The sequence below is a fragment of the Podarcis liolepis genome, assembly GCF_965112155.1.
Source record: "Podarcis liolepis genome assembly, chromosome: 15".
Classification (NCBI taxonomy): Eukaryota; Metazoa; Chordata; class Lepidosauria; order Squamata; family Lacertidae; genus Podarcis; species Podarcis liolepis.
Window position 1 is genome coordinate 35,629,269 of NC_139566.1, and position 22,025 is coordinate 35,651,293.

Here is a 22,025-nt window from a genome sequence, read left to right on the forward strand (position 1 = left end):
CGGGTTGGCCCCAACTCCCGTTACAGTGGTATCTCAGGTTAAGTACTTTATTCATTCTGGAGGTCCGTTCTTAACCTGAAACTGTTCTTAACCTGAAGCACCACTTTAGCTAATGGGGCCTCCTGCTGCTGCTGCACCGCCAGAGCACGATTTCTGTTCTCATCCTGAAGCAAAGTTCTTAACCTGAGGTAATATTTCTGGGTTAGCGGAGTCTGTAACCTGAAGCGTATGTAACCTGAGGTACCACTGTATTCATGTGTTTGTCCTTCATTCATGGTTAACCCATGAGGAGGCCTTGCAATTCCTCCTAAAATATATGGGGTTTTTTTGTCCAAAAAAACCAAACTATGCATATTTTTAATAGAAATGTAGTTTCAGTTTCCTTGTGATACTCACTGCAGTTTGTCCACTTCAGACTGAAGGGCCCGGATGAGGACTTCTTTGGCTTGCAGCTCTCGTTTCACCTCGCCAAGTTCAAGGGCAGCTGCTTTATAATGACGGCGATTATGCGCTGCCTCAACTTTGACTGTTGCAACCTATAGCAGCAAAGAGCATCAGTGTATGGATCATTATATCTCCGCCATCCTACCCCATCCATTTCCCTCACCCTTTCGTCCATGTGTGCTGCATCTCTGTTTAAGGACCACAAGCCTACAACTAAAGATTGCCCCTTCTCCATCTTTATTACTGGGCACCTGCAGTTTCTCTCTCTCCCCTCCCAGGCTGGGGAGCCTTTGGCCCTCCAGATGTTGCTGGACTACAACTCCCCCCATCCCAGACAACTGGCCACACTGGCTGGGGCTGATGGGAATTGTAGTCCAAAAACTTACATGCACTACCATGGCAATCATAGCAAAAGCCTGTCATGTGCCGATTTTGGCATCCTCCTGCTGCAGATAGAAATAGGGACTAGGGAGGTCTTAGCGTATCAGAGGCCACCCACTGAGCCTGTGGCTTCAGCCAAGATCTGAAATGGAGGGCTTTACAGCTCATTGCCATTTAACCATAATCATGCAACAGTCCTTAACGGGTGCTGCTCATTTACAGTGGTGCCCTGCAAGACGAATGCCTCGCAAGACGGAAAACTCGCTAGACGAAAGAGTTTTCCGTTTTGGAGGTGCTTCGCAAAACGAATCTCCTATGGGCTTGCTTCGCAAGACGACAATGTCTTGCGAGTTCCTGCTGTCCCCCCCCTTTTTCTAAGCCGCTAAGCCGCTTATCAGCTGATCCGATCAGCAGATAAGCCGCTAAAAGCCGCTAATAGTGCTAATCCGCTAATCCTTCAATGGGCTTGCTTCGCAAGACGAAAAAAAACGCTAGACGAAGAGAATCACAGAACGGATTCTTTTCGTCTTGCGAGGCACCACTGTATATGCATACCACACACAGGGCCCTCTGCCCAGTTGCGCAGGCAAGTCTTAAAATGCTCATGGTGAAAAGTAACACACACACACACACACACACACACACACACACACACACACCAGTTCTTACCTGTTCTTTAAGGCTGTTGACCTTTGTCTTCTCCTTTTCCAAGGCCGTCTTCAAGGCTTGGATTAGTTGCTTCATTTGCTGGTCTTCCTCCTCCTTGCGCTTCAGAACTGCCTGGACCTGGGCCATCAACAAAACCCACAAGGTGAACCCTCCCGATACAAAGGACATAAAGCTGGTGTCCTTGGGCTTGCTCACTGCATTGGCTGATGATTTCTGAAATCACGTGTGCTTAACTAACTCACCACATGCTCTTCAAAGCAGCATCATACTTGGAAAAAGTCAACATACCGCTTTAAAAAGTCAATGATTCTCCCAAAGAATCATGGGAAGTGTAGTTTGTTAAGGTTTCCGAGAGTTGTTCTGAGACTCCCATTCCCCTCACAGAGCTACAGTTCCCACAGCACCCTGGGAAGAGGGATTGGATGTTATACCACTCTGGGAATTGTAGCTCGGTGAAGGGAATAGGGGTCTCTGAACAACTCTTGGAAACCTTAACAAACTACATTCCCCATGGTTCAGATGTACAGTTCATAGTGACAAGGAGCTGTGCATTCAGCACTGTGGGACCAGTTTTGTGAAACTCTTTCTGTTGATTTCAAGTCCTTTCCAGCAGGCTTTTTAATCAAACTCTGATTTTATAATGAGTTTTAGCTCATTTTTAGTCTTGGTGTATTGAGCCTCTTTTGCACCACTTAGAGCTGACAGTGATTAAATGGTGTACAAATGTGTGTTTTTGTGTGTTTATCCCCTGCTTTTTCCCTGACGGGACTCAAGGCAGCTTACAGATAAAAACAAGAACCACTAGAAAAACAGGGGGGGGGAATTAAACATTGAAATTATTAAAACTATATACAATCTGCTTTAAACATACAAATAATTACAATAAAAACAGCACAGCAGCAGCCCTTCATTGAAAGCAGTCAGTTCCCAAGTTGGAACAAGAAGGTCTTTACTGGTCAGCAGAAGAACAACAAGGAGGGAGCCAGTCTAGCTTCTCCAGGGAGGGAGTTCCAGAGCCTGGGAGCAGCCACCAAGAAGGCCCTTTCCCGTGTCCCTCCAATATGATACATCCCTCCTATGTAATATTCACAGACTGCAGACCAAAATGAATGAGAGCCTAAAGAACTGGAACCGATTTACAGCACCAGCCCAGGCAGAAACGTCTCAGAGTACCTGAAGATTCAGCTGCACCAGGTCCGCCTCTCTCTTTGCCAGCGCTGCTTCGAGGATGCGGTTGTGTTCCCGCAGAGCTGCGTTGGACTGGCCGAGGCCAGTGAGCTTCCCGCGTTCGTGCTCCAGCTCAAGGGAGAGCTTCTTGTTCATCTCTTCCAGTCGCTTTATCTTTCTCCGGAAGCCCCTGGCTTCCTGAAGCTAAATGAATAATAGGAACGATTACTGCAGCCACCATAAAGAATCACTTTGCAGGCTCACTGAATAGCAAACAATGAAGAAACACTTTATAAACCGATGAATTATCTGTTAGAAGTTCCCAGACCCTAAAGTCATCTTCAGAGGCCCTTCTGCTTGAATACCTGTCAGGTCGCTTCTAGGGAGAGGGTCTTTTCAGTAGTGGCACCTAGTTTTGGAATGCACTGTCCAGAGAGGCTCATCTAGTACAGGTTAAAACCTTTCTGCATTCCATTTTTTGTGCTTTTAAAGTTCTTTGCTTTATTTCTGTTGCTGGCTTTATTCAGGTGCTGTTTTATACCCAATGCTACTGCCATAGTTGGGGGCAGGATGCTTCTGAACACCAGCTGCTAGGAACCACAGGAGGAGAGAGTGGTGTTGCACCCAGGTCCAGCTTGCAGGCTTCCCAAGGGCATCTGGAAGGCCACTGGGAAAACAGGATGCCGGACTGGATGGGCAATTGGTCTGATCCAACAGGCTCTTCTTATATTCTTACTCACAGGAGACCCACTGAAAGTAATGGGCATGACTAACTTACATCCAGTAATGCCAATGGGTCTATTCTGAGTAGGACTAAGTTGGATACGACACTAGAAACATAGAGTTGGAAGGGACTCAGAGGATCATCTAGCCCAGGCATCCCCAAACTCGGCCCTCCAGATGTTTTGGGACTACAACTCCCATCATCCCTAGCTAACAGGACCAGTTGTCAGGGATGATGGGAATTGTAGTCCCAAAACATCTGCTGAGTTTGGGGGTGCCTGATCTAGCCCAAACCTCTGAAATGCAGGAATATGCAGTTGTGCCTTATGGGAATCAACCATGTAACCCTGGTGTTATCGGCACCAGGCTCCATCCAACTGAGGTATGACTATGTTTGTTTGTTCATTTGTTTGTTTCACTTCTTGGTTCCACCTTTTGTCTGTGGCACTGCCCAGATAACTTTTTTTGGCTAAATGGTGGTACAGAAATATAGCTAGCGAAGTAAAACACTCAAACTGTATTCCAGACGTATCCTTATATCACCTCACTTGCCCAGATACGCACAGCACAGAGGAATTAATTGATTTTTTTCAACCAAGCTTTTCAGGTTGTTTAAATACAAATCTAAAAGATGGTTTGGGACAGTCCACTGTGGAGTCCCCTACTTTTTAAATGGGCTGTAGAAATTTCCAGTGTTTTCAACTCAAAAATTATCACGCGGTAAAAGAAAATCACTTCTCCCCGGAGGAGGAAAGCGAGATAACAAGTATATTTGTGTAACTGCAGAGTTGAGAAGTGTTGTGTATAGCTGCAGACCCTGGAGGCATCCTGGGCAAAACAATTTAAGGTACAGCTGTTGCATCAGGTTTACTTCAGCTGGTACACCCGCGAATCTAGTTCAGTCTGGACCTGAAGGAGGATATCCTTACATCATCTGCATTCATTTCAATGTTGTCCTATGCTGCACAGCTGAGCTTCCCGCATGGCAAAACTCACAAGTCAATGCCCAATCTAGAGCATCGTAGTGCCTTGTGTTACACTGGCTATCGTGCATTAACCAGAGGGCTAAGGAATCTGTTAGGCCTTGAACCCAAGCACCACATATGGCATTACAACAAGCATTTGTACAGCTTTTTTCAGTGTTCAAGATGCTTGACATATACGACGTTATTGTAATGTAACAATGCTGGAAGGCAGAGCAGGATTGCCCCCATACCGCAGAAGGGACTTGTAAAGCATAGATTTGCCAAAGGCAGTGCAAGTTCCCTTGGGCAAGAGACTCTCTTAGCAGGGGGGCCCTCCTGCTGGTTGCTGCTCCTGCTGCATATTTACCTCCCTCCTTCTCTTGGCCTGAACAGGCACTCGCCTCCCAGGGGAGAGATAGGGCAGGGCAAAGCACACAGAGGTTATATACTCATTTGGAGAGAGCAGGTGCATAGCGGCAAAGCAGAAGAGCAGTGGTAGAAGAGCAAGGAGGCTGCTGGGAAACGGCAGTAGGGCCCTGGTGGAACATGGGCTGTGGGTGGCACAGGGAACCAAGCTGAGGGGGTTCAAAACTGAGAAAACCCATAACTGAGAAGATCCATTTGGGGGCACCAAATTTTGGCCTCGCACGGGGCGCCATATTACAAAAGATTACCAAAGTCCACCCCTGCATGGGCCATAGCAGGTGCCCAATGCTGTTGAGCTCATGGCAGAGGTGAAATTTGATTAAGAGCTCCATAGTTCTGGGGTTGAGAACCTCAGGGGCAGGAACCAAATGCAGCTTTCCAAGTCTCTCCATCTGACCCTCAGTACTTTCCCAAGGCCACACACCTTACTGGCCTGGCCTTGAGTGTTTTTATGTCTGGCTGGAAGGTATCCTTAAAATCTGATAATGCCTCATTTTTGCCTAAATAGAGAGGAGCATATACTGTATACAGAAGTTTTTTCATGTTTAATGTTTCATTATTTTTATATACAGTGAACGCTCGGGTTGCGAACGTGATCCGTGCGAGGGGCACGTTCGCAACCTGCAGCGCCGCATCTGCGCATGCGCAGGTTGTCAGTCGGCGCTTCTGCGCATGAGCAAAGCGCAATTTAGCGCTTCTGCGCATGCGCGACCGCCAAAATTCGGAAGTAACTCATTCCGGTACTTCCAGGTTTCGGTGGGACCGTAACCCCCAAAAAAACACAACCTGAAGCGTCTGTAACCTGAGGTATGACTGTATATATTGGAAGCCTCCTCAAGTGGCTGGGGCAACCCAGTCAGATGGGTAGGGTACAAATAATAATAGTGTTGTTGTTGTTTTTTTTTGTTGTTGTTGTTATTTGCCTTCTGTACAAACGCTAACATGTACATTCATGGCTCCATCCACTTTTGCCTCTGGCCCCGCCCACCACGGGCATGCAGACCCCAGAAGGTTGCCCAGAAAGGAATGTGGCCCTTTGGCTGAGATATATTCCGCATAACTGCTGTAGTTCTTAGGTCAGTTTCTGCACCAGTCTGCCAGATCTGCCAGACAGATCTAGGCCATTGCTGATCTTTAGGAACTAGTTACAGGCATCCAGCCCACAGAAGCAGCACCACATCAAGGAGATATATGATAACAAGAAGCCAACACAATTACCTCGTCTTCAAGTTCAAGGACTTTCTCTCTGTACTCCTCCAGTTCCTGGCTGGTGAGCGAGATCACTTCTTGCAGTTCCTTTTCTAGAACCATCTTACTGTGGCTGAGAACCTCCAGTTCTGTCTCTAGAGCCTGAATCCTTTCCTGAAGGCGAAAAGACAAAGTAAGTCTAGTTAGGCATCTCAGTTGGGGTAGGAATTCAATTGCTTAAAGTTTGGGTGTGGAACATCGGCCCCACAAGCAACATTAGGCCCCACAAGGCCACTTCGGCGATGCCGCACCCCTTGCCATTATATATATATAATGTATATATATATTATTATATTATAATATTATATATATATATATATATATATATATTTGTTTTCGTAGATTTTCACGGGTACAGGAATGCAGGTTTTGGTGTCCTCGGGTGTCTTCCCGTGTAAAAGTTGGGGTGTCTAGGCGACGTTTCGACGAGGTCTCACTCGTCATCTTCAGGCTGGTGCTTTCGGCTTCTTGTTACTGGAACAGAGCGGGATCTCAGTGTTTGAGTTCCTATAAATACTGTAGAGGGGTGTGGTGTATTGCCTCAAAAGTTCTGGGCAGAGGGGAAGTTCCCAGGCTAGTGTTCTTTTCTTCTTTTGTTCCTTAATTACTTGAGGGATATCTTGAGTGATTTCTTGAGTGATATTCTGAGTACCACTTAGGTGGGTCATTAGGTGTGGATTAGTTGCTAAAGCCTTCGTGTCTTGACCTCTTGAATTTGTGAAGAGTTTTTCTGGGAAGATGGCTGTACTGCACTTAGTTGTGCTTTGGCTTGGCTTCGTGTATAGGGGCGAGCTGTGGTTTTGTGCCCTGTGCCAGCCAGATCTGTGTAGGGATTGCAGGGGGGTGCAGCATCCGGAGTTGCCACTATGGTTTGGTTACTGGATGGTGTCTGTAATTTATCTGTGGAGAGGGTCTGGGTTTGGGTCTGGTGTGGTTGATTGGTGGTGGCGTTCTGTGTGCCTCTGGATCTGGTGTCGGTTTTTGTGGGGAGGGCTAATTTCCAGATGTCTGGCAGGCGGGACGTGTCGTCACGCTTGTTCATGTTGTGAGGGTGTTTCTCTATCTCGATGGCTTCCATGATTATTCTCTTGTGGTGATGTTCCATGTTAAAGAGCAATTTGGAATCTGCAAAATTAATTTCGTGTCCTGTTTCTTTCATGTGTTGGAAAAGAGAGGAAGATTTTTCTTCTTTTTTGACGGCATTCTTGTGTTTGGCCACACGGGAAAGAAAAACTAGATAGCTTCCTCACACATCTCAACAGCCTACACCCCAAAATACAATTCACTATGGAAATAGAAGCCAACAACCAGCTTCCCTTCCTTGACGTCCTAATCTACAAAAAACCTGATGGCTCCCTAGGACACACTATCTACCGAAAAAAACACACACCAACCGCTACTTACATGCTCAATCACACCACCACCCTGCACAAATAAACTCCGTAGCCAAGACCCTCATCTCCAGAACCAAACGCCTGGCTGACAAAGACCACTTGACAACTGAGTTACAGAATCTCTCAAATGTGTTAATCGCCAATGGATACCAGCAAAACAGGGTTAAGAAGCTAATCCAAAAAGAGACACCCCCCAAAAACCAAGACACGGAAGAAAACAATGGCATGGCCCTCCTTCCTTATATCAAGGGCACTACAGATAAAATTAGCAAAATCCTCCATAAACACAATATCAAAACAGCCTTTTGCACCAACCAAAAAATAGCCAATATCCTCAGAAACCCCAAAGATAAAATCCAGTTGGAAAACCAAGGGGTCTATGAAATACCCTGCAAAGTCTGCCCAGCCACGTACATTGGACAAACAAACAGACGAATAAATGCACGTATCGCAGAACACAAGAATGCCGTCAAAAAAGAAGAAAAATCTTCCTCTCTTTTCCAACACATGAAAGAAACAGGACACGAAATTAATTTTGCAGATTCCAAATTGCTCTTTAACATGGAACATCACCACAAGAGAATAATCATGGAAGCCATCGAGATAGAGAAACACCCTCACAACATGAACAAGCGTGACGACACGTCCCGCCTGCCAGACATCTGGAAATTAGCCCTCCCCACAAAAACCGACACCAGATCCAGAGGCACACAGAACGCCACCACCAATCAACCACACCAGACCCAAACCCAGACCCTCTCCACAGATAAATTACAGACACCATCCAGTAACCAAACCATAGTGGCAACTCCGGATGCTGCACCCCCCTGCAATCCCTACACAGATCTGGCTGGCACAGGGCACAAAACCACAGCTCGCCCCTATACACGAAGCCAAGCCAAAGCACAACTAAGTGCAGTACAGCCATCTTCCCAGAAAAACTCTTCACAAATTCAAGAGGTCAAGACACGAAGGCTTTAGCAACTAATCCACACCTAATGACCCACCTAAGTGGTACTCAGAATATCACTCAAGAAATCACTCAAGATATCCCTCAAGTAATTAAGGAACAAAAGAAGAAAAGAACACTAGCCTGGGAACTTCCCCTCTGCCCAGAACTTTTGAGGCAATACACCACACCCCTCTACAGTATTTATAGGAACTCAAACACTGAGATCCCGCTCTGTTCCAGTAACAAGAAGCCGAAAGCACCAGCCTGAAGATGACGAGTGAGACCTCGTCGAAACGTCGCCTAGACACCCCAACTTTTACACGGGAAGACACCCGAGGACACCAAAACCTGCATTCCTGTACCCGTGAAAATCTACGAAAACAAATATCTCACCTCTACGGGGAGGAAACCTTCCAGCTGACAAGAACCTACGAGAAACTAGAAATCCGAAGAGCCACCATCTTATGTGATCTCTTGTTCCTACGCAACTGCCGAGACAACAACTTAATTCCCACATGCTTCCAACTTAAATTCCACTCTAAAACCCCAGCTACCGAAAGGATCCTGAAACGAACTGAACTATCCCTAATCAGAAACGAACTACATAAGAAAAGATACCTACTAAACCAAACCAACAAAGATCTGCTCACTCTTCACCTCAAACTCTGTAACAAAATCCACCCTGCACTCTGGGACAAATGCAAACAACTAGCCGTCTGGAGAGCTGAAACTGAGACCTCACATAAGACAGACACACACACCAACAAACTCCACAAACTAGAGAGACGCCAGAAGCCCAGCCACCCTCCACAACAACCCATGAAACAAACAGTACATAACATATCAGACAGGATCCTCACCTCAACTGAAACCAAAGTACTCTCCAAAGGTTTCAACTTTGCAGTTACCCCGAGACGCATCCCCACGGAAAACATCATATGCGGAGTCGAAGCTAGCCTAACCAAAATCAACCCAGATGAAGCCAATAAAATCAGACTTGAAGTCACCAACATCCTCTGCTCCAGCAAACCACCCAGAAGCAATTTACACAAAGAAGAACAGAAAGCACTCACCAACCTGAGGAAAGACAACAACATAATCATTCTCCCAGCAGACAAAGGTAATGCCACTGTTGTGATGAACACATCGGACTACCAAGCAAAACTATCAAATCTACTCCAAGACCCTACCTACCAACCTATAAAAACAGATCCCACCACCTATCTGGAAAAAACCACCAAATCCAAAATAAAAGCCTCTCCTATTAGTGAAGAAATCCAGCTAAGAATCATCCCCAGAGAAAAATCATCCAGATGCCCCAAACTCTACGGCCTCCCCAAGATACACAAAGAAGGAACACCACTCAGACCAATAGTCAGCTCCATAGGCTCACCTCTACAAAATCTCGCTAAATTTCTCGCTAAGCAACTTCAGCCCTATGCAGAATCCATCTCTTCACACGTTACAAACTCCTTCCAGTTCATAGAAACAATAAAGAAGCAAAACCTACATCCCGATGACCTACTTGTGAGCTTCGATGTTGTATCTCTCTTCACACAAGTGCCCATTAATGAAGCCTTGACAGCCATTCAAAACAAATACAATCCCCCCGAATACATCCTGGACCTGACCAACCACTGCCTAACCAACACGTACTTCATCCACAATGGACAAAGATACAAACAGATAGAAGGAGCACCTATGGGATCACCCCTCTCACCGGTCATCGCAAATCTGTACATGGAACACTTTGAAACCAATGCTTTAGACAAGTCAGAACACAAACCCAAACTTTGGCTCAGATATGTTGACGACACCTTTGTAATTTGGCCACACGGGAAAGAAAAACTAGATAGCTTCCTCACACATCTCAACAGCCTACACCCCAAAATACAATTCACTATGGAAATAGAAGCCAACAACCAGCTTCCCTTCCTTGACGTCCTAATCTACAAAAAACCTGATGGCTCCCTAGGACACACTATCTACCGGAAAAAAACACACACCAACCGCTACTTACATGCTCAATCACACCACCACCCTGCACAAATAAACTCCGTAGCCAAGACCCTCATCTCCAGAACCAAACGCCTGGCTGACAAAGACCACTTGACAACTGAGTTACAGAATCTCTCAAATGTGTTAATCGCCAATGGATACCAGCAAAACAGGGTTAGGAAGCTAATCCAAAAAGAAACACCCCCCAAAAACCAAGACACGGAAGAAAACAATGGCATGGCCCTCCTTCCTTATATCAAGGGCACTACAGATAAAATTAGCAAAATCCTCCATAAACACAATATCAAAACAGCCTTTTGCACCAACCAAAAAATAGCCAATATCCTCAGAAACCCCAAAGATAAAATCCAGTTGGAAAACCAAGGGGTCTATGAAATACCCTGCAAAGTCTGCCCAGCCACGTACATTGGACAAACAAACAGACGAATAAATGCACGTATCGCAGAACACAAGAATGCCGTCAAAAAAGAAGAAAAATCTTCCTCTCTTTTCCAACACATGAAAGAAACAGGACACGAAATTAATTTTGCAGATTCCAAATTGCTCTTTAACATGGAACATCACCACAAGAGAATAATCATGGAAGCCATCGAGATAGAGAAACACCCTCACAACATGAACAAGCGTGACGACACGTCCCGCCTGCCAGACATCTGGAAATTAGCCCTCCCCACAAAAACCGACACCAGATCCAGAGGCACACAGAACGCCACCACCAATCAACCACACCAGACCCAAACCCAGACCCTCTCCACAGATAAATTACAGACACCATCCAGTAACCAAACCATAGTGGCAACTCCGGATGCTGCACCCCCCTGCAATCCCTACACAGATCTGGCTGGCACAGGGCACAAAACCACAGCTCGCCCCTATACACGAAGCCAAGCCAAAGCACAACTAAGTGCAGTACAGCCATCTTCCCAGAAAAACTCTTCACAAATTCAAGAGGTCAAGACACGAAGGCTTTAGCAACTAATCCACACCTAATGACCCACCTAAGTGGTACTCAGAATATCACTCAAGAAATCACTCAAGATATCCCTCAAGTAATTAAGGAACAAAAGAAGAAAAGAACACTAGCCTGGGAACTTCCCCTCTGCCCAGAACTTTTGAGGCAATACACCACACCCCTCTACAGTATTTATAGGAACTCAAACACTGAGATCCCGCTCTGTTCCAGTAACAAGAAGCCGAAAGCACCAGCCTGAAGATGACGAGTGAGACCTCGTCGAAACGTCGCCTAGACACCCCAACTTTTACACGGGAAGACACCCGAGGACACCAAAACCTGCATTCCTGTACCCGTGAAAATCTACGAAAACAAATATCTCACCTCTACGGGGAGGAAACCTTCCAGCTGACAAGAACCTACGAGAAACTAGAAATCCGAAGAGCCACCATCTTATGTGATCTCTTGTTCCTACGCAACTGCCGAGACAACAACTTAATTCCCACATGCTTCCAACTTAAATTCCACTCTAAAACCCCAGCTACCGAAAGGATCCTGAAACGAACTGAACTATCCCTAATCAGAAACGAACTACATAAGAAAAGATACCTACTAAACCAAACCAACAAAGATCTGCTCACTCTTCACCTCAAACTCTGTAACAAAATCCACCCTGCACTCTGGGACAAATGCAAACAACTAGCCGTCTGGAGAGCTGAAACTGAGACCTCACATAAGACAGACACACACACCAACAAACTCCACAAACTAGAGAGACGCCAGAAGCCCAGCCACCCTCCACAACAACCCATGAAACAAACAGTACATAACATATCAGACAGGATCCTCACCTCAACTGAAACCAAAGTACTCTCCAAAGGTTTCAACTTTGCAGTTACCCCGAGACGCATCCCCACGGAAAACATCATATGCGGAGTCGAAGCTAGCCTAACCAAAATCAACCCAGATGAAGCCAATAAAATCAGACTTGAAGTCACCAACATCCTCTGCTCCAGCAAACCACCCAGAAGCAATTTACACAAAGAAGAACAGAAAGCACTCACCAACCTGAGGAAAGACAACAACATAATCATTCTCCCAGCAGACAAAGGTAATGCCACTGTTGTGATGAACACATCGGACTACCAAGCAAAACTATCAAATCTACTCCAAGACCCTACCTACCAACCTATAAAAACAGATCCCACCACCTATCTGGAAAAAACCACCAAATCCAAAATAAAAGCCTCTCCTATTAGTGAAGAAATCCAGCTAAGAATCATCCCCAGAGAAAAATCATCCAGATGCCCCAAACTCTACGGCCTCCCCAAGATACACAAAGAAGGAACACCACTCAGACCAATAGTCAGCTCCATAGGCTCACCTCTACAAAATCTCGCTAAATTTCTCGCTAAGCAACTTCAGCCCTATGCAGAATCCATCTCTTCACACGTTACAAACTCCTTCCAGTTCATAGAAACAATAAAGAAGCAAAACCTACATCCCGATGACCTACTTGTGAGCTTCGATGTTGTATCTCTCTTCACACAAGTGCCCATTAATGAAGCCTTGACAGCCATTCAAAACAAATACAATCCCCCCGAATACATCCTGGACCTGACCAACCACTGCCTAACCAACACGTACTTCATCCACAATGGACAAAGATACAAACAGATAGAAGGAGCACCTATGGGATCACCCCTCTCACCGGTCATCGCAAATCTGTACATGGAACACTTTGAAACCAATGCTTTAGACAAGTCAGAACACAAACCCAAACTTTGGCTCAGATATGTTGACGACACCTTTGTAATTTGGCCACACGGGAAAGAAAAACTAGATAGCTTCCTCACACATCTCAACAGCCTACACCCCAAAATACAATTCACTATGGAAATAGAAGCCAACAACCAGCTTCCCTTCCTTGACGTCCTAATCTACAAAAAACCTGATGGCTCCCTAGGACACACTATCTACCGGAAAAAAACACACACCAACCGCTACTTACATGCTCAATCACACCACCACCCTGCACAAATAAACTCCGTAGCCAAGACCCTCATCTCCAGAACCAAACGCCTGGCTGACAAAGACCACTTGACAACTGAGTTACAGAATCTCTCAAATGTGTTAATCGCCAATGGATACCAGCAAAACAGGGTTAGGAAGCTAATCCAAAAAGAAACACCCCCCAAAAACCAAGACACGGAAGAAAACAATGGCATGGCCCTCCTTCCTTATATCAAGGGCACTACAGATAAAATTAGCAAAATCCTCCATAAACACAATATCAAAACAGCCTTTTGCACCAACCAAAAAATAGCCAATATCCTCAGAAACCCCAAAGATAAAATCCAGTTGGAAAACCAAGGGGTCTATGAAATACCCTGCAAAGTCTGCCCAGCCACGTACATTGGACAAACAAACAGACGAATAAATGCACGTATCGCAGAACACAAGAATGCCGTCAAAAAAGAAGAAAAATCTTCCTCTCTTTTCCAACACATGAAAGAAACAGGACACGAAATTAATTTTGCAGATTCCAAATTGCTCTTTAACATGGAACATCACCACAAGAGAATAATCATGGAAGCCATCGAGATAGAGAAACACCCTCACAACATGAACAAGCGTGACGACACGTCCCGCCTGCCAGACATCTGGAAATTAGCCCTCCCCACAAAAACCGACACCAGATCCAGAGGCACACAGAACGCCACCACCAATCAACCACACCAGACCCAAACCCAGACCCTCTCCACAGATAAATTACAGACACCATCCAGTAACCAAACCATAGTGGCAACTCCGGATGCTGCACCCCCCTGCAATCCCTACACAGATCTGGCTGGCACAGGGCACAAAACCACAGCTCGCCCCTATACACGAAGCCAAGCCAAAGCACAACTAAGTGCAGTACAGCCATCTTCCCAGAAAAACTCTTCACAAATTCAAGAGGTCAAGACACGAAGGCTTTAGCAACTAATCCACACCTAATGACCCACCTAAGTGGTACTCAGAATATCACTCAAGAAATCACTCAAGATATCCCTCAAGTAATTAAGGAACAAAAGAAGAAAAGAACACTAGCCTGGGAACTTCCCCTCTGCCCAGAACTTTTGAGGCAATACACCACACCCCTCTACAGTATTTATAGGAACTCAAACACTGAGATCCCGCTCTGTTCCAGTAACAAGAAGCCGAAAGCACCAGCCTGAAGATGACGAGTGAGACCTCGTCGAAACGTCGCCTAGACACCCCAACTTTTACACGGGAAGACACCCGAGGACACCAAAACCTGCATTCCTGTACCCGTGAAAATCTACGAAAACAAATATCTCACCTCTACGGGGAGGAAACCTTCCAGCTGACAAGAACCTACGAGAAACTAGAAATCCGAAGAGCCACCATCTTATGTGATCTCTTGTTCCTACGCAACTGCCGAGACAACAACTTAATTCCCACATGCTTCCAACTTAAATTCCACTCTAAAACCCCAGCTACCGAAAGGATCCTGAAACGAACTGAACTATCCCTAATCAGAAACGAACTACATAAGAAAAGATACCTACTAAACCAAACCAACAAAGATCTGCTCACTCTTCACCTCAAACTCTGTAACAAAATCCACCCTGCACTCTGGGACAAATGCAAACAACTAGCCGTCTGGAGAGCTGAAACTGAGACCTCACATAAGACAGACACACACACCAACAAACTCCACAAACTAGAGAGACGCCAGAAGCCCAGCCACCCTCCACAACAACCCATGAAACAAACAGTACATAACATATCAGACAGGATCCTCACCTCAACTGAAACCAAAGTACTCTCCAAAGGTTTCAACTTTGCAGTTACCCCGAGACGCATCCCCACGGAAAACATCATATGCGGAGTCGAAGCTAGCCTAACCAAAATCAACCCAGATGAAGCCAATAAAATCAGACTTGAAGTCACCAACATCCTCTGCTCCAGCAAACCACCCAGAAGCAATTTACACAAAGAAGAACAGAAAGCACTCACCAACCTGAGGAAAGACAACAACATAATCATTCTCCCAGCAGACAAAGGTAATGCCACTGTTGTGATGAACACATCGGACTACCAAGCAAAACTATCAAATCTACTCCAAGACCCTACCTACCAACCTATAAAAACAGATCCCACCACCTATCTGGAAAAAACCACCAAATCCAAAATAAAAGCCTCTCCTATTAGTGAAGAAATCCAGCTAAGAATCATCCCCAGAGAAAAATCATCCAGATGCCCCAAACTCTACGGCCTCCCCAAGATACACAAAGAAGGAACACCACTCAGACCAATAGTCAGCTCCATAGGCTCACCTCTACAAAATCTCGCTAAATTTCTCGCTAAGCAACTTCAGCCCTATGCAGAATCCATCTCTTCACACGTTACAAACTCCTTCCAGTTCATAGAAACAATAAAGAAGCAAAACCTACATCCCGATGACCTACTTGTGAGCTTCGATGTTGTATCTCTCTTCACACAAGTGCCCATTAATGAAGCCTTGACAGCCATTCAAAACAAATACAATCCCCCCGAATACATCCTGGACCTGACCAACCACTGCCTAACCAACACGTACTTCATCCACAATGGACAAAGATACAAACAGATAGAAGGAGCACCTATGGGATCACCCCTCTCACCGGTCATCGCAAATCTGTACATGGAACACTTTGAAACCAATGCTTTAGACAAGTCAGAACACAAACCCAAACTTTGGCTCAGATATGTTGACGACACCTTTGTAATTTGGCCACACGGGAAAGAAAAACTAGATAGCTTCCTCACACATCTCAACAGCCTACACCCCAAAATACAATTCACTATGGAAATAGAAGCCAACAACCAGCTTCCCTTCCTTGACGTCCTAATCTACAAAAAACCTGATGGCTCCCTAGGACACACTATCTACCGGAAAAAAACACACACCAACCGCTACTTACATGCTCAATCACACCACCACCCTGCACAAATAAACTCCGTAGCCAAGACCCTCATCTCCAGAACCAAACGCCTGGCTGACAAAGACCACTTGACAACTGAGTTACAGAATCTCTCAAATGTGTTAATCGCCAATGGATACCAGCAAAACAGGGTTAGGAAGCTAATCCAAAAAGAAACACCCCCCAAAAACCAAGACACGGAAGAAAACAATGGCATGGCCCTCCTTCCTTATATCAAGGGCACTACAGATAAAATTAGCAAAATCCTCCATAAACACAATATCAAAACAGCCTTTTGCACCAACCAAAAAATAGCCAATATCCTCAGAAACCCCAAAGATAAAATCCAGTTGGAAAACCAAGGGGTCTATGAAATACCCTGCAAAGTCTGCCCAGCCACGTACATTGGACAAACAAACAGACGAATAAATGCACGTATCGCAGAACACAAGAATGCCGTCAAAAAAGAAGAAAAATCTTCCTCTCTTTTCCAACACATGAAAGAAACAGGACACGAAATTAATTTTGCAGATTCCAAATTGCTCTTTAACATGGAACATCACCACAAGAGAATAATCATGGAAGCCATCGAGATAGAGAAACACCCTCACAACATGAACAAGCGTGACGACACGTCCCGCCTGCCAGACATCTGGAAATTAGCCCTCCCCACAAAAACCGACACCAGATCCAGAGGCACACAGAACGCCACCACCAATCAACCACACCAGACCCAAACCCAGACCCTCTCCACAGATAAATTACAGACACCATCCAGTAACCAAACCATAGTGGCAACTCCGGATGCTGCACCCCCCTGCAATCCCTACACAGATCTGGCTGGCACAGGGCACAAAACCACAGCTCGCCCCTATACACGAAGCCAAGCCAAAGCACAACTAAGTGCAGTACAGCCATCTTCCCAGAAAAACTCTTCACAAATTCAAGAGGTCAAGACACGAAGGCTTTAGCAACTAATCCACACCTAATGACCCACCTAAGTGGTACTCAGAATATCACTCAAGAAATCACTCAAGATATCCCTCAAGTAATTAAGGAACAAAAGAAGAAAAGAACACTAGCCTGGGAACTTCCCCTCTGCCCAGAACTTTTGAGGCAATACACCACACCCCTCTACAGTATTTATAGGAACTCAAACACTGAGATCCCGCTCTGTTCCAGTAACAAGAAGCCGAAAGCACCAGCCTGAAGATGACGAGTGAGACCTCGTCGAAACGTCGCCTAGACACCCCAACTTTTACACGGGAAGACACCCGAGGACACCAAAACCTGCATATATATATATATATATATAAAATATTATAATATAATAATATATATATACATTATATATATATAATGGCAAGGGGTGCGGCATATATATATCAGCCAAAGGGGGTTTTGCAGGCCCTGTGCAAAGCACTCGGCAGAACCTTACCATAAGTTGATCGTTGGGTCGTGCAGAGTCCATCACAAATCACTCTGCAAAATCCAGCAATGAGCTGATTCTCAGAACTTGCAGAGCACTTGGAAAGGCACTCCTGAAAGAGCTCTGCAAAACTCAATGATCACTGGGTCTTGCAAATAGCTTCAAGACATTTGCGGGCTGCACATCTGCCCAAACAGTTTGATTTCAAACTGTGCAGGGCCCCCCCCAAATGGGTCACCTGATGTCTTCCAGACGTCAGGTGGGTGCCCTCACCCACCAGTGGTCTCCAGTGAGGGAAGGAGATAGACAACTGACTCACTGGGCCAGATCCAGTTCCCCATTCCTGTTTTAAGTGAGTGAAGTTAGGCCTGCTCAGGAATTTTGCTTACTAGGCCAGCCTGACTGTTTTCACTGTCAGAGATTTGTGCCTTCAACTTGGCCAGCTCTGCTTCAGACGATTCTTTTGCCGAGAGGGCTTCCTGTAGACGGCGACTGAGGATCCCAACTGCATTCTCGTAAGCTTTGTGTTTTGCTTTCATCTCCTTCTGTGCTGTGCTCAAATCCGAGCCCAGTCGTTTCATTTTTTGCTTCTGTTCAGTAAAGGCCCTGAAAGTAATTTTTTTTGAAAGTTATATCAAAAAACTACCTCAAAAAAACTCCACATTAAGATGAACAAGTAGGACCTCGCTTTCTGGACATTTAAAGGTTCCAGCCAGCTATACACTCTTCCATGATGCAAATAAGCACGTTTCAATCTGAACTTATTCTATGGTTTATAAAAAGTTGACATAACTTAATAAACAGGGGACCCTCCATTACAAACTTTCCTGGCCCTGGTACCAGTCTGATCTCAAAAAATGTAACCTGGAGAGCATTTAGAAACATCCTGAGATTCTCATGCCTTGCATAAAGGTCAGCTGGTGTAAATCTAGCTACCCTTAAAATCTACTTAACACATGAATGGGTGCCATCAAAATTATTATTATTATTATTATTATTATTATTATTATTATTATTATTATTATTATTACAATGGTGGGATAAGTTGGAGACAGAAGGCAGACAAAAATTACCAGTCTTAGTCATTGTTCACTAGGATCATGTTCTCTTTCAACTGTTAATTAAGTGAAATGGGCAAAGTGGGAAATAGGCAGGAAACTCTGAAATAAACCCAACAGCACAATAACTAGGGAAATGATAGGAATTACTCTCTCAAAGTCCCTCTTCATTTAATCCGCACAACTACCCTATGATGTACGGTTAGGGCAAGAAGCAGTGATTTGCCCAAGGTCACCCAGTGAGCTTCATGGCCAAGGGTTGAATTGAACCATGGCCTCCTAGGGCCTAGTCTAGCCACTCTACTACTACACAAGCTCATGCCCAAGCGGGACTGCATTAAGCCCCATAGGAGAACTTTCCAATGGGCTATATCCCTTAAGTCAGATCAGTCTGTATTCCGAACTGCTAGCTTAAGGACTATCCAAAGCCTGTCACATTTTGCATCAAAGATGTTGCAACAGAGCTGGTCCCCCGCTGGGGGGGGGGCGTGGGGGGGAGTCTACTTAAGACATTGGCTATCACTCTAAATTTAATCCAACCTGAATCTGACCCAGAAGGCCGATATGACATCAGTGGTACACAGCATATGCTAAAGAACAAACAGCATTAAAAGCAGAACGCTGGCAATGTTCCCAACAATAATTCCACTGTAGTTTGGTACTAAAGAGGATTAAGTAGCAAATGGGATCACAAACATGCACTGCATTAACACAGGCAAGCAAATTAATCATACCACACAATTAGACAAAGGCATATTGTAAGAATCAAAGCCACTCTTTTGGCTTTAATACTTTTTAATCTGCCTTACATACATTTTTAGTCTCACTGGGCAAGAAAAGCTTATCTTATTTTAAAGGCAATTGAAGCTACTTCAAAGTACCCATTTACCTTTAATTAAAAGAGAAACTCCCATATAAACAGTGCATGTTTGTGATCCCAACACGTCAAAAACTAATTTTGTGCTGCATTGTTCTTAGATTACCATTATGTGACAAATGACATCAATGCTATAAGGAATCAGAAATCCAGAAAAAAGGCAAGAAGAAGACTATGCCCCCATTAATAGATTGCAGACCCCCTCCCCCCCGCATAGGCACTTGATGAACAAAATCAATGAGTACTAGTTGCTGTGGCTATTCTAGGCAAGGCATAATCTGTCATACTCACATTTTGGTTTCCTGCTGCATTTCATCAACCTGCCGTTTTAATACTTCATTCATTTCAGCTAGAGCAGACATCTGTTCTCTGTCAAACTGCAAAGTCTGAAAAGCAGGACAGGAGAACTGTAAGCTACATGTTCTTCTCTAATAAAAAGGTCTTAATTTTATATACTTGACAAAGGCGACACATTCAGTGGCTGAACTCAAACAAAACTACCGTATTTTTCGCTCTATAACACGCACCAGACCATAACACGCACGTAGTTTTTAGAGGAGGAAAACAAGAAAAAAAAAATTCTAAACGAAATAGTGGATATATGATTTTTGGGGTTCATGCTGTGGCCACAGACATGTGATCTGACAGTGAGTTTGGAGTAGCCCTGGGCAAAAATCCTGAGGATCCATGTGGATCCATGCTTTGTAACCACGGAGGAGGAAAGGAAGGGGAACCATGGATCCTCTGCTTACGACTGCAGCAGATCCCCCCCCCCCCGCAGGCATTCACTCCATAACATGCACAGACATTTCCCCTTACTTTCTAGGAGGAAAAAAGTGAGTGTTATGGTGCAAAAAATACGGTAATTTGTGGACCTTTTATGGCCCACAAACAATCCAATTTACTCTGGGATGGTAATTTATGAACTGCCTTTCTAGATCACTCCAACATCTATGCAGGTTAATGTTCTGGCAGCACTGTCATTATAAACCATAGTTTATCATGATGGGAATGAGCCTTGCTTTCCCCTAGTCTCATAGTTCTGTCCTTCCCCTCCATCCTACTCCATTGCAGGCACGAGGAATTAGGAAGGTCTCACTTGTGTTTTTTTAATGAACCACAGCTTGTTTTGCCAGCTGAACCGTGGTTAAATTTAACAATGGTTTATCCTGAAACAAGGCAACTTCAAGCCACATTTGGCTGACTTCAAATAATACATTGTTGAATATATTAATCACAGATTTGTAGAGTTGGAAGGAACCCCGAGGGACCCCCTGCAACCCGGCAATCTCAATGAAATCATATATGACAGATGGACCCCCAACCACTGCTTAAAGACCTCCAAGGAAGGAGAGTTCACCATCGCTCATAAAACAGGTTTCAAATAGTACACTAAACAATGATTGTAAAGGAAGTAAAAGCTTATGATTTCCCCACTGTGGCCATGCTGAAGGGAGAAGCAGGAGATCATGAGAGCTTTGGGAAAGGCTAGGCTCATTCCCATCACAGTTTACCAGGGATGGGGGGCTTGTTGCCCTCCAAACAAATGTCCACAGCATAGCTACTGTCTACGTATTCCAACAGGCTGATCCAAAGCATTATTATGGACGTTAAGAAGGACAACAAAGGCTTCATCTGCACCTGCAACTCTCTCTCCATGTCATCTCGCTCTCTTTGGACTGCTTGCAACTGGCTTTCCAATTCCTCCATTTGCTGCTGAACTCGAGACACTTCCTTGCCCAGCCTCGAGTTCTCAACCTCCACGGATTTCTTTTCACCCTGAAGCTGGAGCAGCTCCCGTCTTAACTCTTTCACTTCAGAGTCCAGCCTCTTCTTGGTGGACTTCAGTTCACTGATCAGCTGATCCTTTGAATTTGCATCTCTCCGGTAAGCTTCCACCATCACCTGGAAAAGAAATTGATATGCTTAGCTTTATTATTATCATTATCATTATATATCATTACATATTTATTTAAAGGTAAAGGAACCCCTGACCATTAGGTCCAGTCGTGGCCGACTCTGGGGTTGCGGTGCTCATCTCACTTTATTGGCTGAGGGAGCCGGCGTACAGCTTCCAGGTCATGTGGCCAGCAGGACTAAGCCGCTTCTGGCGAACCGGAGCAGCGCACGGAAACGCCGTTTACCTTCCCGCTGGAGTGGTACATATTTATCTACTTGCACTTTGACGTGCTTTCGAACTGCTAGGTTGGCAGGAGCAGGGACTGAACAACGGGAGCTCACCCCGTCGCAGGGATTCGAACTGCCAACCTTCTGATCGGCAAGTCCTAGGCTCTGTGGTTTAAACCACAGCGCCACTCGCATGCCCCACATATTTATTTACACCCCGC

The 22,025-nt window shown here is 45.1% G+C and overlaps 1 protein-coding gene across 8 annotated transcripts in view; it reads right to left on the bottom strand.

The window, feature by feature from the left end:
• Positions 1-22,025, bottom strand: part of GOLGA3 (golgin A3) — a 60,956-nt gene that overhangs the window by 11,322 nt on the left and 27,609 nt on the right. For all 8 annotated transcript variants that reach the window (XR_014519417.1, XR_014519418.1, XR_014519419.1 and 5 more), the window contains 7 exons: positions 21,319-21,582; positions 19,969-20,063; positions 18,132-18,348; positions 5,994-6,137; positions 2,668-2,865; positions 1,495-1,611; positions 397-536 (listed from right to left, as the gene is read on the bottom strand). Coding sequence is in view for 4 of the 8 variants with exons in the window: in XM_083476357.1 (XP_083332483.1) it covers positions 397-536; positions 1,495-1,611; positions 2,668-2,865; positions 5,994-6,137; positions 18,132-18,348; positions 19,969-20,063; positions 21,319-21,582 (1,175 nt within the window). In the remaining 4 variants the exon portion in view is untranslated. The remainder of the gene's footprint in view (positions 1-396; positions 537-1,494; positions 1,612-2,667; positions 2,866-5,993; positions 6,138-18,131; positions 18,349-19,968; positions 20,064-21,318; positions 21,583-22,025) is intronic.